The sequence below is a fragment of the Akebia trifoliata genome, chromosome 4 (assembly GCF_017979445.1).
Source record: "Akebia trifoliata isolate Shusen 1 chromosome 4, ASM1797944v1, whole genome shotgun sequence".
NCBI classification, from domain to species: domain Eukaryota; kingdom Viridiplantae; phylum Streptophyta; class Magnoliopsida; order Ranunculales; family Lardizabalaceae; genus Akebia; species Akebia trifoliata.
In genome coordinates, this window is record NC_141378.1 from 24,512,196 (window position 1) to 24,530,287 (window position 18,092).

At 36.2% G+C, this 18,092-nt stretch overlaps 1 protein-coding gene across 1 annotated transcript; it reads right to left on the reverse strand.

Moving 5' to 3' along the window:
• Window positions 1–1,180: 1,180 nt before the first annotated feature.
• Window positions 1,181–17,721, reverse strand: LOC147404564 (shaggy-related protein kinase kappa-like). Its single transcript, XM_086440581.1, is given in 13 exon segments — window positions 1,181–1,546; window positions 2,501–2,603; window positions 2,722–2,805; window positions 5,631–5,726; window positions 5,817–5,867; window positions 5,978–6,118; window positions 6,207–6,263; window positions 9,072–9,146; window positions 11,910–12,182; window positions 12,282–12,341; window positions 12,451–12,543; window positions 13,066–13,321; window positions 17,381–17,721. Coding segments are annotated over 12 exon segments (1,476 nt in total). The 5' UTR covers window positions 13,216–13,321; window positions 17,381–17,721; the 3' UTR covers window positions 1,181–1,253.
• Window positions 17,722–18,092: the final 371 nt, after the last annotated feature.

Sequence of the window (18,092 nt, forward strand, 5' to 3'; positions counted from 1 at the left end):
CTTGATGTTTGTTGTAATCTACATTTCCTTTTTTAGATAATCTCTTTGCTTGATTAGTTTTAAAAAACCTATAAAAAAAAAAAAAAGGCCACAACCAATATTCATTAGCCTTTTACAAGTGCTACTTTACATATTCCCTCTAAAGTTGAAATAAATCTTTTCAAATCTTATTTTTTCAACTTAGAATGGACTTCATTTTTCGTCTTGTCTTGTTCAACAAATGATACCACCACCACGATGATTCGCTGAGACATCTTGGTTTTCTCTACAAAATGAGAACTTTTTTGAAAGACACAAAAGGAGAAGGAGAAAATTGGGGATCTCGGCCTTTTCATCTTATCAACAATACCAAGACGACACAAGCAATTATCTCAATCTTGAACAATTTTTAAAACCATAGTTAGAATTTCTCCCTCTGCAAAATTATTTATTTTATGGGAAAACTACTTGATCAACCTTGACGGAGGGATTTCTTTTCAAATACCCAACTTTTTCATGGTACCTAGATAAGCTAGTTTAACCTCTAATTATTATTATGAGTTAAATTGTTATAGTACAATATCACCTTGCTTCGAAACGTTTGGAGGCCCTAAAGAGAGCCAAACATTTTTCCAAAAAAGGGTCAGAAGTTTTGAAGTGGGCTGATTTTTTGTGAAGATGATCTCTATGGTAAGGAGATCAACATCACCAAAAATCAGATCATTCCGAAACTGCTAACCCTAATTTACAAGTTAAAGGATTGTGGACCGTCCAATTTTTGTAAACTACTTTTGATGGGGTTAGAAGTTTCGGAGTAGGCTAATTTTTGGTGAGGATGGTCTCCTCATCATAGAGATCATCCTCACAAAAAATCAGCCCATCCCGAAACCTCTAACCAATACATTGAAAAAATGTTTGGCACAATGTCAAGCTCTCTTTAGGGCCTCTGAACGCCACCCTATATATATATATATATAGTAACAGGCCAGGCCGAACACTATTAAGCCCTAACCCAATTCAGAATTGGCAGGTTGAGATTTTTTGAACCTGACCCTACCTTTGCAAGCTCAATATCAAATCCCTAACCCTTGTATTATCAGGCAGGCCAGTTATAAACTTATAATACCATGTCCCTTGCAAAAGCCAGCTGAAACCATTGATACTCAACCTGTTTACGATAGTGATATTCAACCTAAAAATACAGGAAATATTGCAACATTCACTGGAGAAAAACTCAAGTTCCACAAACATTAATGAACTCATATCTTGGGTTCTCAAAATGAGATATATAGGAATTCCGTTTGCAGCACAAACAAGCATATTTTCTCACTTTTGCTAAAAATAAAGATAAAGGTGATGAAATTAAACAAAAGAAAGATTGAAAATTTTACGCTGCTAACCATGTATCTCCATAGCCAGACCAAACTGGAGAGAAAAATGGCGTATGGATGGAAATGGTCAGGTAATCTCAAACACTGCTAACCGTGCAATGCCATGAACAAATTCTGCTTTCTAGCATGCTCAGGAATAAGCCGACTGAGAATATGGGGTGGAATTCCTGAGAGCTCTGTCCAAAACAAATCCAAGCAAAGATTAAGGAGTTTCAATTAGATAAAATCGGGCTATAAGAGATGGCCGAAAATATATAATTCAATTTGTGAAAATGAAGATAAAGTGCTATTTTGTTTGGGAAATGTTTTTTCCTCTTTTTTTTTTTCAAGATACATTTCGTCCTATCTTTAAAAAATCTCTTGAGAAAAATACTCCTGGCTTGGAAAGATACAAAGGATGGTCTGTCATTTCAAATAAAACTGAACCTTTCTCTGAGTATGAATTGTTTTTAAAATTTCTGAATTGTTATGTTTGAACATTAGTGGTAAGACTAGGGAAATACAAACTCATAAGGATTTTCTAATCTCAAACAGCATCAATTTCATTCAGAATTCCAAGGAAATACCCCCTCGCCTCGGCCATTTACTTGATGGAGAACCTCAAATTGAGACTGGTATTTTTGCAAATCATAAATGAGCGCATCAAGTAGAATTAATGAATAATCCCAAAAGGATATAAAATAAAGGAAAACCGATTGAGATGAGAGCATGTATAATGGAGACCAATAAATTAATCATATTAGGTTGGATTTTTAGCCTAGATGATCCCCAAAAGATTGTTGAACAATTTTTTATGACATCAGATAAAGAGAAAAACGAAGCAAAATTAACATACTTAACTGATATTGGGTGGCAGAAGTAAAACCATTATTTAAACCTATATGGCAGAAACGAGGATAATTGTTTTTCTCTGAATCAAACAAAAACAATATATAATGAAGACTTATCATTCCCATTTTATGAATTACTTCTGGTGGATCTAACATGGGGTAAATCCATTGTAACACAATTGAACCATTTCCATAATTTACCGATTATGAATCTCGGGGAAATGCGCTTTCAGTTAAAGTTTACCATAAAAGCAGAGTACATGTTATGATGACAGTAATAGATATTGGAGGGTTTCTTACCTTGGGGTTTGAAATTAAAGAGTGGAGGAAGAGGACGACCATTAGGAAGGCGAGTGTTTGGGTCTCTCAAATCATCAAAGAAAGGGTGAACGCAGGATTCTAACTGCAGTACCATCTCATCGAAAAATTATCAAAACTTTCACATTGAAGGATTCAGTTCCAAAAATGAAAACAAAAACAAAAACAATTTAGTGCAGCAAAGAAACTGAAAGTAGGCTTACAGCAGTGCAACGGAGATTAGGGGAGTACTGAAGGAATCTGGAGACCAGATCAACTGCTTCTGGAGGCAAACGTTTCTGGAAAACCTGATGAAACGAGTACCAAATCATAGTAAATCTCCACAATAAGCTTCAAGCATAATTTGTTAGTAGGCACCTCTCAATGTAGTCAAAAGAGAAAACCCATTTATGCCTAAATTATGTGGGTTCCATGCAGATGATCTTTGACAAAAATCTATTCCTCCCAACATTTCTAACATCATGAAAGTTAACTTAAAGTTGAAAAATCTAGACCATTCAATTAAACAAATACATAAGGTCATCATTTTATATGGTTAGTAATGTCAGAATGAAGTTGTTTTTGGTGACGATGTTCACCATAGCGCGGTAACTTACTATACAATTCAATTGACCAGCATGACAGTCATCACAAAAATGTCTTCATCTTGGCATTCCTAACCTAACAAAAGTAGAGAAGTTGAAAAATCTAGGTTTTCAACTTGAACCATTCCATCATGTCAACTTCTTATATGATTAGTAATGTCAGAATGAAGCGACTTTGGTGACTATACAGTCCAATTAACCAACATGATCTACATGTGGCCCCACCAACCAATGTAGGAGTATCCCTCCCTCCCTCCGAACCATGTGTGTGTATTGTATTAAATTTTCAATAAAGCTAACGAATAACTAAGTCAGTCTAAAACTGAGTTAATTTAGCTTAGGACTTCTCTGAGGGGAGCTTTAAGTGTAGGGTGTTCCATCCAGGCAAGGTGATGGCCTAGTTGATGTGACTACATTGGAATGTCTACCAAATAGATTGCAGATCAACACCTTATCTTTTCTCGTTTTCATGTGATTGTCGATTCCACCAGATTGAAGTTTGACACATTAGTTCACTACTGCAAATTCTCCCCATCGGCCAATTGTTTCAACTTAAAATATAAAAATATAAAAATTAAAGTCATATAAACAATCAAGAAACTTCTTTTAGTCATGTCAATCATTAATATCAAGTTTAAGGGCACACTTAGGTCTTCAAATTGTACTTGCACTTCTGGTTGATTTCAAATTTGGATGAAATCAAAAGAGTCTCATCTGTTGATTTTGGGCATGGGAGGCCCAACTCACTACAAGTTGTATCAGAAGATACATTTATTGCTCCATCAATTTTTGAGCTCCTAGGTTCAATAGATCAATACCAATGTTCCAAGATTGTTATGACAGGTAAGGCTAACTCAGTTTTTGGCTTCTCATGTATTTTAGGAACCTTGAGCTCGACAAGATGACCCTCCACTTTGATTCCCTTTAGATCTTGAGAGGATATCTTCTAGTTAACAGTCTAGGCTCTAGACAAGAGGATTTGGAAGTAGGACCATGCATGTTGCTTCAAGGTTTGATCCTTTTAAACTTCTGGCAGATGATCAATAGTTGTTTTCTTGTCAAGAAAACTTTGGAATATTGGAAGAAGAAAAAATTGAAGAAAATTTTGGAATGAATAAACTACTCAAAAGTAGTGGATTTTCATGGACAGTGAATCAAAAGAAGAAAATCCTTTATGATGACTACCCTTCCAATGGGACGATGCTTTTCTATTATGTACTTCATAAATAGTGAAGGTGGGGGAACCAAGAATCACCTTCTCATTCATTGCACATTTGCAAGGGATATTGGAAGCCAACTTAGACAGATTAGATTCTACAATGGAAGAACTGCTAACTAATGGTCTACTCAAGTTCACGGAGAGTGAGGGAGGACCACGAAATGAAGGAATTAATATCGCGCTCCTCATCACAGTCTGAATTTTGTGGAGCATTGATTGATGTCTAGCGTCAAATTGGTATCAAAGTAGGTCCCATGTTCAAGTCTCCTCCTCAGCGTGGGTGAATGACGAGGGAGCATCTCCATGTTGAGCACGGTGGCTCATGAGGTGTGGGACCTATTGGTGGGATGGCTCATGAGGTGGACACTGTGATGGGGTAGCCCACTAAGGGAAAGCTTTTGATCGAGTACTCTAAGTTATGAAATAAAGGAATTGATCTCATGCTCCTCATTAGTAAAGACTTTTGTGGAATATTGACTGATGTCGTATGTCAAATAATGATGCAGGAGCATCTCTACGTTGGGCAGGGTGACCCACGAGGTAGGGCTCTGTTATGGGGGGCCCACTGGGAACCATTAAGGGAGAGGACTTCATCGGGTACTCTAGACTATGAGATAAAGGAATTGATCTCACACTCCTCATCAGTAGCAGCTTTTATGGAGTATAAGTTGATGTCCTACGTCAAATTGGTATTAGAACAGGCTCCATGTTCGAGCCTAACCCTCAGCATGGATGAATGATGTGCGAGCCTCTCCACTTTGAGCAGAGTGGCCCACGATATGGGACCCTATGATGGGGGTGGCCCACAAAGTGGGGTCCTATAATGGTGGCCCATAAGGTGTGACCCTGTGATGGGGGTCACCCACAAGTTGGGGCCAACTAAGAGGGGGAGGGTTTGATCGGGTACTCTGGGCTATGAGATAATAGAATCAAGTTAAACATCAGTCGTGGCTCCTGTGGAATACTGGTTGATGTCCTGAGTCACTAAGCCAAAGGTGTTTTTCACATCTTGGTGACATACCTTAGACACTCCTTTCAAGGCCCTCTCAAGGCAGAAGTCAACTCACAAATCTTGGCAAGGGAATTGAGGACATTCAACTTAAGATGGTTATTTTAAACTTTTAAGTAAAAGACTGTAATAGGGAGAGATGCAGATCCAATGACAGACAGTGATGTGCATCCCTCTATGGGAGGTTTGGTGTTCAAGTCTCCACTACTGTGGCCGAGCCTTGCTAGAGTCCCACATATTGGGAGGCCCTAGCTCTTTTTTCTTTCAACAAATTATTTTGCAACTGATTAAAAAGAATACCTTGTGCCATGGATGAGCCTTTATCTGTGGGAACTTAAATTCGATATAATTTGGATTCATACACCTTATCTCCTCCCTGGTAGGCGTCCCCAAAACCTACATAGCAATGCGTGCAATCCATAAAATAAGGTTGAAACTCTTAACCTGAAAGACCTAATATCAGATGTGCAACTTGATAATTCTCACCTTGATGATCTCAACTAGTTGGTCCACCCCACTTTCTCCAGGAAACAAGGGCTGTGTGAACAACAGTACAGATGAAATGTTTATAAATCAAAATAATTGAAAGAAGTGAACAAGAAAGTTGGGAGAAAAACATGACAAAGTCGTTAGAGAGTTAAGATCACCTGCCCAAGGAGTAACTCGGCCATGACACAACCTGTAGACCACAAATCAATCGCTGTTGTGTATTCAGTTGCACCAAAGATGAGCTCAGGAGCACGATAATATCTTGAACAAATGTAAGAGATATTAGGTTCTCCTTTCACCTTGAATAAAATGAAAAAAGAATAACCTCAGCCAAACAAAAAAGTTCCATAATCAATAACAAGTAAATATTGTACATTAAAAGCTTACCAATACTTTTGCGCTTCCAAAATCACAAAGTTTCAGTTGATGTGTATGTGGATTCACCTGAAATTAGCAATTTAACATCTCAGTCTTACGACTTAAGATAGCAATTAGCAATATAAAGAGAGATACCAAAAGTTCTTTCCATGTTAGCAACCTTAAAATTATGAAACATGATCCTACATTTAAGATAAGGTGACCGTTTAAAAATGTTTATGAAGGTGCATAAGGTGATAGTAGAGAGTTAACTTTCACAACTAGAAATTTTCAAATTGGCATGCATTTCCATGCCATTGATGTGATGTGACTGCCACAAAGATTTGTGTCTTGTGAAGTTGGTTGCAAACAGAACCAAAGAAGGTTTGGAATCCAGTAATACGATGTTTTAGACTCAGTTGGCATAGAATGTGAGAAGAAACAAAATGCTAGGCAGATTGCATCTGTTATATTGAGTAAGTATCCAACACAAATTTTCCGGAAAAAAAAAATCAGAAAGCAATTTTGAAGAAAATGGTCTTCATACTGGTTCATAGAGTTGCACAATGCAGAAACACTGGACATCCATAATGTGCAAATGCAAACGAGCACAGCTCTACTTAAAAAAAAAAAATAAGATAAGTGTTAAGCTCATCTCAACTGTGAAGGGTAGAAATAATTTTCCATGTCCTAGGTTCAAACAAACCCCCTTGAACCTTACTTGCCATTTTCCAACCACTAACTCTCAACCCATAAAAACTAAAAAAAAATAAAGGCACAAAATAACCGGATACACCTCTCCATCCGAAGCCAGACAAGGTTTAAAGTCTCATATCGTTCAAGGCAGTAACAAGATTGGAGCCAGTCGAAAACTTACTTTTTAAGTGTATAAAATGAAAGTTGGAAATAAATAAAAATTATATTTTCACATCAATACACATTTAAAATGCTTTAAAACATTCCGAAACAAACATAGGAACATTGAAATATTGCATTTGATTGACATAACATTGTAATAGACTTCTTATTTCATTAATCAAATTTTAGAAGTCACAAAATTTGTTTAATGGTAAATTTATTACTGAAACACTGCATTTGACATGTTTTAGTCTATTAAAATTCCAAAACATCCTGAAACATTCGAATCATCAATCGGGAAATCCAGATTATGGTAGATAATCTTCTCTATTTGTATCCAATAGGGAGGGGAGATTGTTGAAAGAAGCATTTAGAGAAATTGGGAAGGAGATCTTTGACTCAGGATTCAGATCTGAGCAAGTTGTTGAGGATGGAACAACCGAATCGTCAATCAGTGCTAAATATCCGACGGAGTCTCAGGCTAAGCTTTGTAATCGAGAACCATATACATCAAGGACAGACTTGGAGAAATCAAATCCCAGCCACAGACTTAAAAGAGTTTCCTAGCGATTTTTTCCAACGGAGCAGTAAGGCAAACCATCTATATGGTTCAGAGGCAAGTGATGCATGAGTTTCATATGGAAGTCCACAAAAGCTCATCAGATCAAGTGAAACGTTTGTTGCTAATACGTATGAAGATAATGTAACTAATTGATCTTGAAGACTAACTATTTTCAAAAGAAAGAGATCACTGATGTGAGCCATATGGTGGGATATCGGACGAAGTTCCACGTGTCGCCCATCAACCATATACCCCCTAGAAAAGTAGGCTTAAAAGGCATATCGGCTATAAGAGACATGCAGGTTGAAAAGCTTGCGTGCAGGCCGTGCATCAGTCCATCTGTTCCATCCAATCGCATGAGTTGGGCACCCAGCGCTGGGGGGTGCTAGACCCACGAATCTAAAATTTTGATAAACAGGCCATGGTCAGATAAGTCATTTCAACACCTAACCAGGAAAGTCAGGGCACATTCACCGAAGATTAGGGGTAAGCACATCTCAAAGAAAGATAGGTGGAATTTGCGCAGGCCTTCTGATGTAGTTGCAATAGAATGCAACACAGTAGTGAATCCTCATATACGGGCTCTGGACCATGACAAATCTAAGAGTGACCAAAGCACTATCCCATAAAGAGAGAATTTTGTGGGTCTTAACTCCTTTTGCAATATGTTGGGGGAGAAGAATAGGAACAAAAGAAATGGAAGCAGGAAGCAGAAAGATTATGCTCCTGCTCTTGCAAGAACTGACTAACAGTAATGGAAGTATGAACTCTGCACAAAGTTTCCTCGAGTGATATGAGTTACCACCCCTTGATCATTTATACTACCCGAAACATCCAACTGCATTTTCCCTACTCCTTACTCAAGCTCCCAATAAGGACCAAACAACATTTCATTGATTCATTCTTCCCTTTACTTTCATTTAGTATTTAGATTTTCTGAATTCCTTATTTTATTTTATTATGACAGAAATTCAATGAAATGGGAAATTCTTGAGTAGTCTACTTCCCTTCGAATGAGGAATCCCCTTACCTTAAAGGAATACCTTGGGAGTTGGAATGATAGGAATAGAAGAACCTTCAAAAGGAAAGAGCAATCTCTTCAAGATACACTAATTAACATATTGGTGAAAAATGTATGATGAATTTAAAGGTGTATTCTTTGAGGATTTTTTTTTGTAAATGGGATGTTACATGTTTGAGCACAAGCAAGACATCAGCCCTTTTGTAATTAGGTAGGTATTTTTAACCTCCTTTTTGTAATAAATTTTTTTTTTTTTTTGAAAAGTCCTTTTTGTAATAAAATTGTATATATAAAATTTATAAAAAAAAAAAAAAAAAACGAATGTTCAACGAAGCTTTGAAACATGGCCAGTGGGGCTGTCCAGATCCAAGAAATCAAATACAAATATTCCTGGCTACATATTCATGCAAAGTAACAAAATGTCTCGGTGCTGAAGCTAAAAAAAAAATCTTACAAGTAAGTTTTGTGGCTTAATATCACGGTGACAAATACCAATGCAGTTATGTAAGTAAGCAAGTGATCTGCAGATCTGCACCAAAAATTTCAAAATGACAAACAATAAGTTCATTGATATAACTACAATCTGCAAGGTACTCGTCCTTAATTTATGTCTACAGTTTCCATGTAAGTGACAGATTGCATATAAACACATACAAAGGTAACAAAAGGTGCTGAAAGGATAGCTTCTATCAGAGCAAAGATAAAATAAGCATGATTGCAAGAAGTTAGAAGCATTGTTAGGAGCATGTTTGATGCAGCCTTAGCTGCTCCGAGCAAGTAAAACATATTATAGTTGCACAATTCCTACTAAAGATGCTAACCCCATTTTGAAACATTTACATCTTGGAATAAGGCAGCAATAGGGTCAATGGATCAAAGACAGGTGGCGAGGAATGTCATGAAAGACCAGAAGATTAATATATTTATCAATGAAGAATCAATGGTCAAACGTACCAACTTGGTGAGTTGGTAAAGTATGTGTGTGGCGTGGAGGGATAAAATCCTCTCCCATCTGGACCGCTCATGTCGCACCAATCAGCGCACATCTCGAGATGAACACATGGCATTGTTTGGATGGGATACTATCTAATTAGGAAAGAATCCCAAATTGGGAGGATTCTTCCCCTTTAGACAACTACTATATTTGGATAAGGATGGGTATGGAAATGGTAATCTAACTTAGATTAGATCATAGTCTGTTGATCGGATCCTTTGAATACTAGTGGTGTGATGAAGGGGTTGATGCTTTTAGGCCATTATGATCGAATCCAGAAAAGATGCATAGTACAGAGGTATCCAATAAAAATGGCTACGGTGCATAACTGTGTGAAGTGCCTGTTGCAATTTAACTGAGGTTGTTGTGAAGGATGTTGTGCAGTACCATGCATGTGAGGTTGCGCGTGTGCAAGTTACATGTGGAGGAAGGATTACCGTGTGGAGGAACTGAGGAAGGTTATTGTGACGGTACAACATGTGGATGAAGGGCACTGTGAAAAGGAAAGAAAGGAGTAGCAAGGAGGCTACTTTGAGGATAATGTGTTGATCAAGGAAACTAAAATCAAAAATTTCTTAAAAGGAAGGCGGCATTGATTCATGGGAAGGAAAAAAATTAAATAACTTGGGGGCTAAAATGAAAAATTCAACTTTTCTTATGCGGTAACAATAGAATCCTAAAGGGCTAAAAGCATTAATGGCGGCAGCAGCTTGAATGAATTTATATGTTAAACATTAGGTTGCAAAGGTATTGATAAAGCCAATCCTAGCATGATACCGCCAGGTTTATGTAAGTGATATGTTGTCACCAAAAAGTGCAATGCTCATGCACTCCCACCACAATGAAAGGTGTACACTTCCTTGGTGCACACACAGCCAAGGGTATTCCCCAGGAAGGGTACACCACACCAAGATTATACCGCTGGAAGGAGTACACACAATAAAGGTACACCACAGAGAGTTTACACCTTGCTCACACTAAGGTGTACACTATAGCAAGAAGTACACAACAAGAATGGTACACAAAGGTGTACAATATACCAAGGAGTATTCCATAGGAAGGGTACACCACAACAAGAGTATTCCACAGGAAGGATACACAAAGGGACGCACTGATATTATCAGGTATTCTTTACTTTAAAAGGTTTAATTTGGTTGTTTGACCCATACATCATTCTTGATGTATAGGAAACCTTACTCTTGTTTGAAAAGTAATGAAGGTACAACGAAGTTCGGATAAATCGCGTGCCTTGCACCAAATCAATTTTGATGTTTATGGAAATCGCACTATTGCTGCATTTGGTGATACCCATCATGAAATGGTTAAAGATGTATGTGTCCATGGACATCAAAGTTGAAGTCCATTGAAACTCACCTCCCTGTATAAGGAAACGGAAAAGTAAAAAAGGGTGACCTAGGGTGTGGGGCATGTACATCAATATTTGATGTAGGTTGGAACCCACATTGTTGTATAAGGAAACAAAAATAAGAAGGACGTGATTCAATTTATTGGGGATCCCCAATTCTCAATAAATTGTACCTAGCCAATCAATTGCTCATGGGCTTAATTCAAGTCCATAAAAAGGGTCCCATGTGATTAAATTTGTTTTGTTTAATTGGCCTAATAAAAGGAAAGCATGGGGGCTAATTCCATGCCCAACCCAACTGAGTCGATTAAATGGTATAAATGAGGGCTCAGCTTAAGCGCAATCCACCTTGAAAAATGGTTAATTACTACATGGGGGCTCGATCTGGGTATAATTAGGGACTTGAACTCGAGTGTTACATAAGAAAGTACTGTCAGCAGACTTTTAAGTTTCCAATAAGGTAGATGGAATCTATGTTATTTATTTAAGCCTTTAATAAGGTATATGGAATTTGTTGTGGTCAGTGTTATTAAACTCATGTTATTCAAATGATATATTAATAAAATATGGTTCTCTTTAATAGGGTAAATGGAATTTGTTGTGGTCAGTGTTTTACTGATTCTCAATCATTAACTTATTTTCTTCTTTTTTTTTTTTTTTTAAATTGAGGTGTGATAAGTAAAAGTTGGGGTGCCAATAGCTGCTCTCTGAAAAAAGGTAATAACAAGATAAAAAAGAGCTTGAATGCAGAGTGACCGTTCCAACAAAAACTTTCATTACTTTCCATCAATTCAACTATAAACAACAGTGAACACTATTAGCATCTACATCACAACATAAGAGTAAAGACCCATATGATAAGTTCACAGACTTGTATTGAATTTTCATATTATATAACCAAAAAAAAAAAGCATAACATAAATAGCACAAACCTGATAAATATAGAGCTTCACATAAATTAGGGGAATTTGCTGGTTGATCTTATTGTAGTGCCTTGCAATACGATTAACAGTCTCAGGGACAAACTCAAGTACAAGATTTAGGTAGAGCTCTTCCTTGTCGGTCATTGAAAAGAAGCGATGCTTAAGGGCGACAATGTTAGGATGATCCAGAATTTTCATCATTTGCAACTCCCGATTCTTGTATCGCCTATCTTGGAGGACCTTCTTGATAGCAACAATTTCTCCTGTTTCTCTACATTTGGCCTACATAAAGCAGTAAAGAATTACCTGAAGAATCTGAAGAAGAAAAAAAAGTAGAAATGCAAATCAATTTAAAGGATTAAATATTAAATTTCTGATTACCTGGAAAACAACACCAAAAGAACCAGTTCCAACAACATGTTCTGCTATGTAACTTATTCTCTGCCAATCCGATCAAAACATGTGTTGCAAACAAGTCAGAAATTCCCCAATTCCATCATATAGGTCAGACCATGCAGAAAAGATCTCCCAAAACTAATTTACTTCCTACCTGCTTTGGTTCGCCACTTCGACCACCAATAGTAGTTGCTATTACTTGGCCTGCCTCAGCACCCACGCCATCAATTATATCTGGTTCGCTATCCTGCAACACAAAAATCCCAAGAATTACAACGAATAACTTAAAAAGCTTTTGTTTTTCCAACCAAATTCAAAATCATCCTATATTTTTACTATTATACTGAGAGAAAGGCAGAGTAGAAGTGGTTCAACGCCAAAATTTGAGCAGCCATAAATGCCCCCAGTTTAATATTTAAATTTAATACAATCAGAGTCATTTTACTAAAAAGCCAAGAACATTGCAATCCCACGATCCAATCACATTGATTAATTTTCAAAATTACAAAATATGCATTTTACTATGTAATCTTCAAAACCCTTTAATTAAACTTTAAAATACAAATAAGCCCTTTTGATACGTGTGCGTTTGCATATCCCACCTTCTAGTATTTTTAAGAGGGAAAAATCCTCTTATAAATGACCAAATGAATCCACGCCATTTATTCAGACTATCACTTGTCTGTTGGAAGAAATTAAAAGCACAACAATCATTGTAAGGCAATTTCAGAATCGAAACATAAAGATTTCTCTAAATGCAGAAGCTTACTTTATCATCATCCAGCTCCAGCATATTGTCCCTTAAACTCATTTCGAGCATCTCTCTCCCAAGCCAATCAACTGAGCTAGAAGAACCCCTGAAGCCGTTAATTGACCTGGATCTGCCTCCATCGACATGTCCCAGACTAGTTGACGCCATAATTATGCTTAATTAGTCAGTATCTTCAATATTTGTTACCCTCTTTACGACTCCTCTATCCTCCATCTCATCCAGGCACCCATCCTCCTAATGGGACAACAGCTTCCTAAAGTTGAAACACATCAACATAACATAAAGAGGAAGAACATAGAAGATAAGAGAACCTCATTCCTATTTTTATTTTTTATTTTTTATTTTTTGTAACAAGTAAAAGAAATATATTAACATGATTTAGAGAAGAATATTCCCATGGTACAGTGTATGTTGATTTCATGGTATATAACAAAATCAAAGGTATAATTAAATTTTTAGATTGAGGATTATTACCACTTAAATTTCTTTCATAGAGAAATGCTAATACATTATTTAATATGAGATTAAAAATGAAGGAATTAAGAAATTCTGATGCCGATAAAGAAATTATTCAGAAAGAGAAAGCACAAACTGATATACTTGAGAAACCAAAGTAACTAAAGGTAAAACATCAATGAATAAAAAATAATAACTGGGATGAAGGGAGGATTTTTGTAACTGTCACAGTATTAAATTCATCAGGAATCATTTTTACAAGAACTTTAGGACCAAGGATTAAAGAATGTTTCGGTCAAGGAAAAACCCAATACTGTCTCGGACGATACAATTTGAAAGAATCAAAAGGGTGAATGCAAATAGAAAGAATCAAAAGGATGAATGCAAGAGAAGAATTTCATAAGGTATCAACGTTGGAGGAAACTAGTTAGAAACGAAAGTTACAGATTAAATGATTAAAGGAAGGGAACAAAAATAGTTTTCACAAAGTTGCCAATGCCAATAAGAAAACTAATTTGATTTCCAATTGAAAAATAATGGAATCTTTCTAGAAGGGGAGGATCTTGTTCGGGAAAGGATAGTGGATTCCTATGCCAATATGCGTTGTCAATTTGATGCCATTAGCTCTAATAGGCCAGTTAGTTGGAAAAATATTGCGAGGAGGAAGTTGTGGAAAGTAATAAGGGGTATGAAGGCCAGATGGCTTTTCTATGGAACTTTTTAAATGTTCTTGGAAAGTTATAAAAGGCGATTCCATGAGGAAGTTGTTTGAATTTCAGGAAGAAACCTTTTTAGATCATGTGTCTAATTGTACATTCTTGGTTTTTATTCCTAAAAATTAAAGACGTGAGCTTATTTCAGATTTTAGACCCCTAAGTTTGGTGGGAAACAGTTATAAGATCATCGCTAAATTTCCTTTGAAGATAGATTATAAGTTGAAATCAGATTATGATCCCATAGTGTAGGTGGATGAAAAAACGGAAACTTAGAAGACTAGATGCCTTTCAAAAGGTGGGAAGATGGCACTTATCAAAAGTGTTTTTATCTAGCATCCATGTATACCATATGTCTCTATTCTCAGTAACTGTGCTAAAGGTCATTGAAATGGAATTGAGGAATTTTTTATAGATGGGTAGGGTAAAACCTCCTAAACTCCACCTAGTTAGGTGGGAGAAGGTGTGCACTCCCAAGAAGTACGGTGGAGCTTGAGATGAGGTGATTGAAATTATGAAACAAGCATTATTGTGGAAATTATAATGGAAATTTAGGGTGGAGAAGGCCAGTGTTTGAAGCAAAATCATTGCCGAAGAGTTTGGATGTGATGTTATGGGTCAAGAAAGTGGTAGATCTAGAACCCCTATGTTTGTGGAGTTTGATGTGGCATTCTTAATGGGGAAGAGGATTTCAAGAAAGGAATAATAAGTTTCAAGGTCAGTAAAGGACGAAGAGTGAGGTTTTGGGAAAATTGGAGGAGCAGAAGAACATCAATAAGATCTGAATTCCCTTTTTCATTCTATCTGTCCAAAAGAAAAATCAATCCATCCAAAGCATCATTTGGAGAGCAGGAGCAGATCCATCATAGAAGCTTGTTGTCAGGAGGAATTTGAATGATTGGGACGTGGATTTGTTGTTAAATTGATGGATGAAATTTCAGTATATTAGATACCTTCTAACAAATAGAACAATCTGGTTAAAGAGTCGTGATATACTTTCTCAGTCAAGACTTTCTATTCTATGCTATATAAGTATTCTCACCATTCTGAATTGTCCTTCGCGGGTATCCCAACTTGGTGCTAAAGTTTCTTTGAAAGTGGCATTTGTTGTCTCATTAGCTGCTCCTCAAAAATCTTAACCTTTGACAATCTTATTGCACACAAAATGAACATTGTGGATTTTTGCACGTGTGCAAAATAAACAGCAAAAAATTTAATCATTTCCTTCTCCGTTGTGCTAGAGCTTCCGTCATATGATCTCATTTCTTTGCTCCCTTCCGTATGTATGGGACTCTAACCTCATCAATGCCAATTCTTTTCTTAGTTGGTCCACATATGTTTTTAATGCAAGAAGCAAAATCCTTTGGAGCTTCACAATTTGTTGGTGCATTTGAAAAGAAATGAATAACAAAATTTTGGTTGGGAAGGAAGGAGAAGTGAATGACAAAATTTCAAACCGACATATTCAATAACATAAAAGCAATTTTGTTCTTTTACTCTAAGACCCATGAAAAGTTTAAAGGGAGGTTTCATAAATTCTGTTATTAACTAGGAATCTTTCATTTCCTGAAGTGTGTTAACTGTGTTTATCAACCTAGTGTGGTTTTGTCTTGGTCTTTGGTAGGTCTCCAATCTCCTCGACCCCTGACTAAGTAAGGTTTTTGGCTCTTTTGCTTATTAATAAAATCTTATGCTTATGAAAGTTCAAAACTTCATGGTTTCATCAAATGAAGGAAATTCTACGGATTTTGACTTTAGACGAGCCAATGATAGGACGATCAATGTTATATGAGTATTTTCAGCCATTTATCTAATGCCCCAACTTGTCCACTAGAAGATGACGTCCGATTGTGGATGAAAAGCTAAGAAATCATAGTCTTTGTTAAATCTTTCTATCAGTCTTTAATTCCTTCAATCATATCTAGTTTCCCTATCCCATTATTGGGGGTTCTACCCTCGAAGGTGGACTTTTTTTATCTAATCGGCTGATTTGGACAAATTTCTTACCATGTATTATCCTATTTTTCATGGGATTATAAAAGTTGATTTCCATTCCCTTCGCATAACTAGTGGAAAATATGTTAATCATCTTCTTATTCATGCAAATTTACTTGTGTTATTTGGTCGCATTATATTCCGCTTATGGATGTGGTATGGGTATTTCCATCCTCAATGTTCTCGTTATTCTAAAGTTGGGGTACATTAACTTCCACTCTTGAAAAAGAAAATTTTGTGGACGCATTTTGTATTGAAAATTGAACAGAGATAAATGGTCATATTTTGAAGGTAATAAGAAGCATTCAATGCAAGAGGTCATCAATATTTTAGCTCTTATTTTCTTGGAGTCCTAGATCTTATACACTTAGCAAGAATCCCACATAAGGAGTGCCACTTAGCTAAGTGGTAAGACACGTGGAGAGTTGTTCCCACGTCCTAGGTTCAAACCCCCTTGAACCCATACTTCTTATGCTAACCACTAACCCATCTTCACCCATCCAAAAGAAAAAAGCCCCACTCCCACATCTCAAATCTTGCCACATAAGATCTTTTAATTAATGCAACTAAATTTGAAGATTTTTTCTTCTAAAACAAACATCAAAGTTGTTATTTAAAAACTCTACCCTTAACCTTTTTTCATTTATTCTAAGACAATACTACTCTTATAACTCAAACATATAAACCCCTTTATCTCACTTTTTCTCTCTCAAATCTTAATCCCGTTCTTTCTCAATCCTTGAACACCAAATCCACATATCTTTGCCCCTCCCTCTTTTTCTCCGTCAAAACAAAACCATTACAAATAATTTAATTTCCAATTGATCACTCTACTTCATTTTTCCTATTGCTCATAAAAACACTGGTCTTGAGCCCAATCAATCTATGAGAGTTCACATTAAGACTTAACTTTCTAATCTATGAGTTTAGGTGGGCTACTTGTTTGTATAAGCCTTTGTTTCACCATGATGTATCAAGATCGACACAGTGGGATTCAATTTAGGATTTGCACAAATTTCTACAAGTTTGCACGTGTATGACATGAACTCAATAATTCTAAATTTAAAATGTCGTTGAATACTTTAAACATCCAAAACCCAAAAAAAAAATTAATAATAATGACAAGTGAAAAGAAAATTATCAATTACCTAGAGGGTTGCTCAAGTTTCTAGGTTGTTTCAATATGCATGGCACAACCTTATTGGGGTTCGACTATTTAAGTATCCAACGCCATTATAGTGAGAGAGAGAGAGAGAGAGAGAGAGAGAGATACATGAGCTTATATGCTTGCATTATAAGTATTATCATTACGACAAATAAAAAGGTTAATAGTAGAATTTGTAAATAAAGACAACTTTGGTTTTAGTTTTAGAATAAAGAATCTCTTCTTTTAGTATATTAACAGAGAAACCTATGTCGCAAGATTTGAGATGTGGGAATGGGATTTCAACACTTCTCCTAAGCATATAGGGTTCAAAATTTTTCTTTGTTTAAGAACTTCAAAGAGTTTAAAGACTATCTTTTTAAGATTTCTTGTTTAAGTAGGAGCTTGTATGTTATAGACTCATAGTAGGGGCTTCTCTTTGCTTTCATTTCTTTTATTGTGTTTTCTTTATTCTTTTTTTATTTTTGGGGTTATAGTCTTCTCCATCAAGTAGGTCTCCTCAATATCCTTTTGTATATTCCTCTTCTTGCCCAATGAAAATTTTTATTCAGAAAAAAAATACACAAACATTTAATGGAGTCTAAAAATACACTTGGAGATAAAATCATAAAATAAAGCCAAGTTAAATGACAATCTAAGATGGTATCAATGGGTACAATTAAATTGAAAGAGTGAGAATGTATTATTCAATGGTG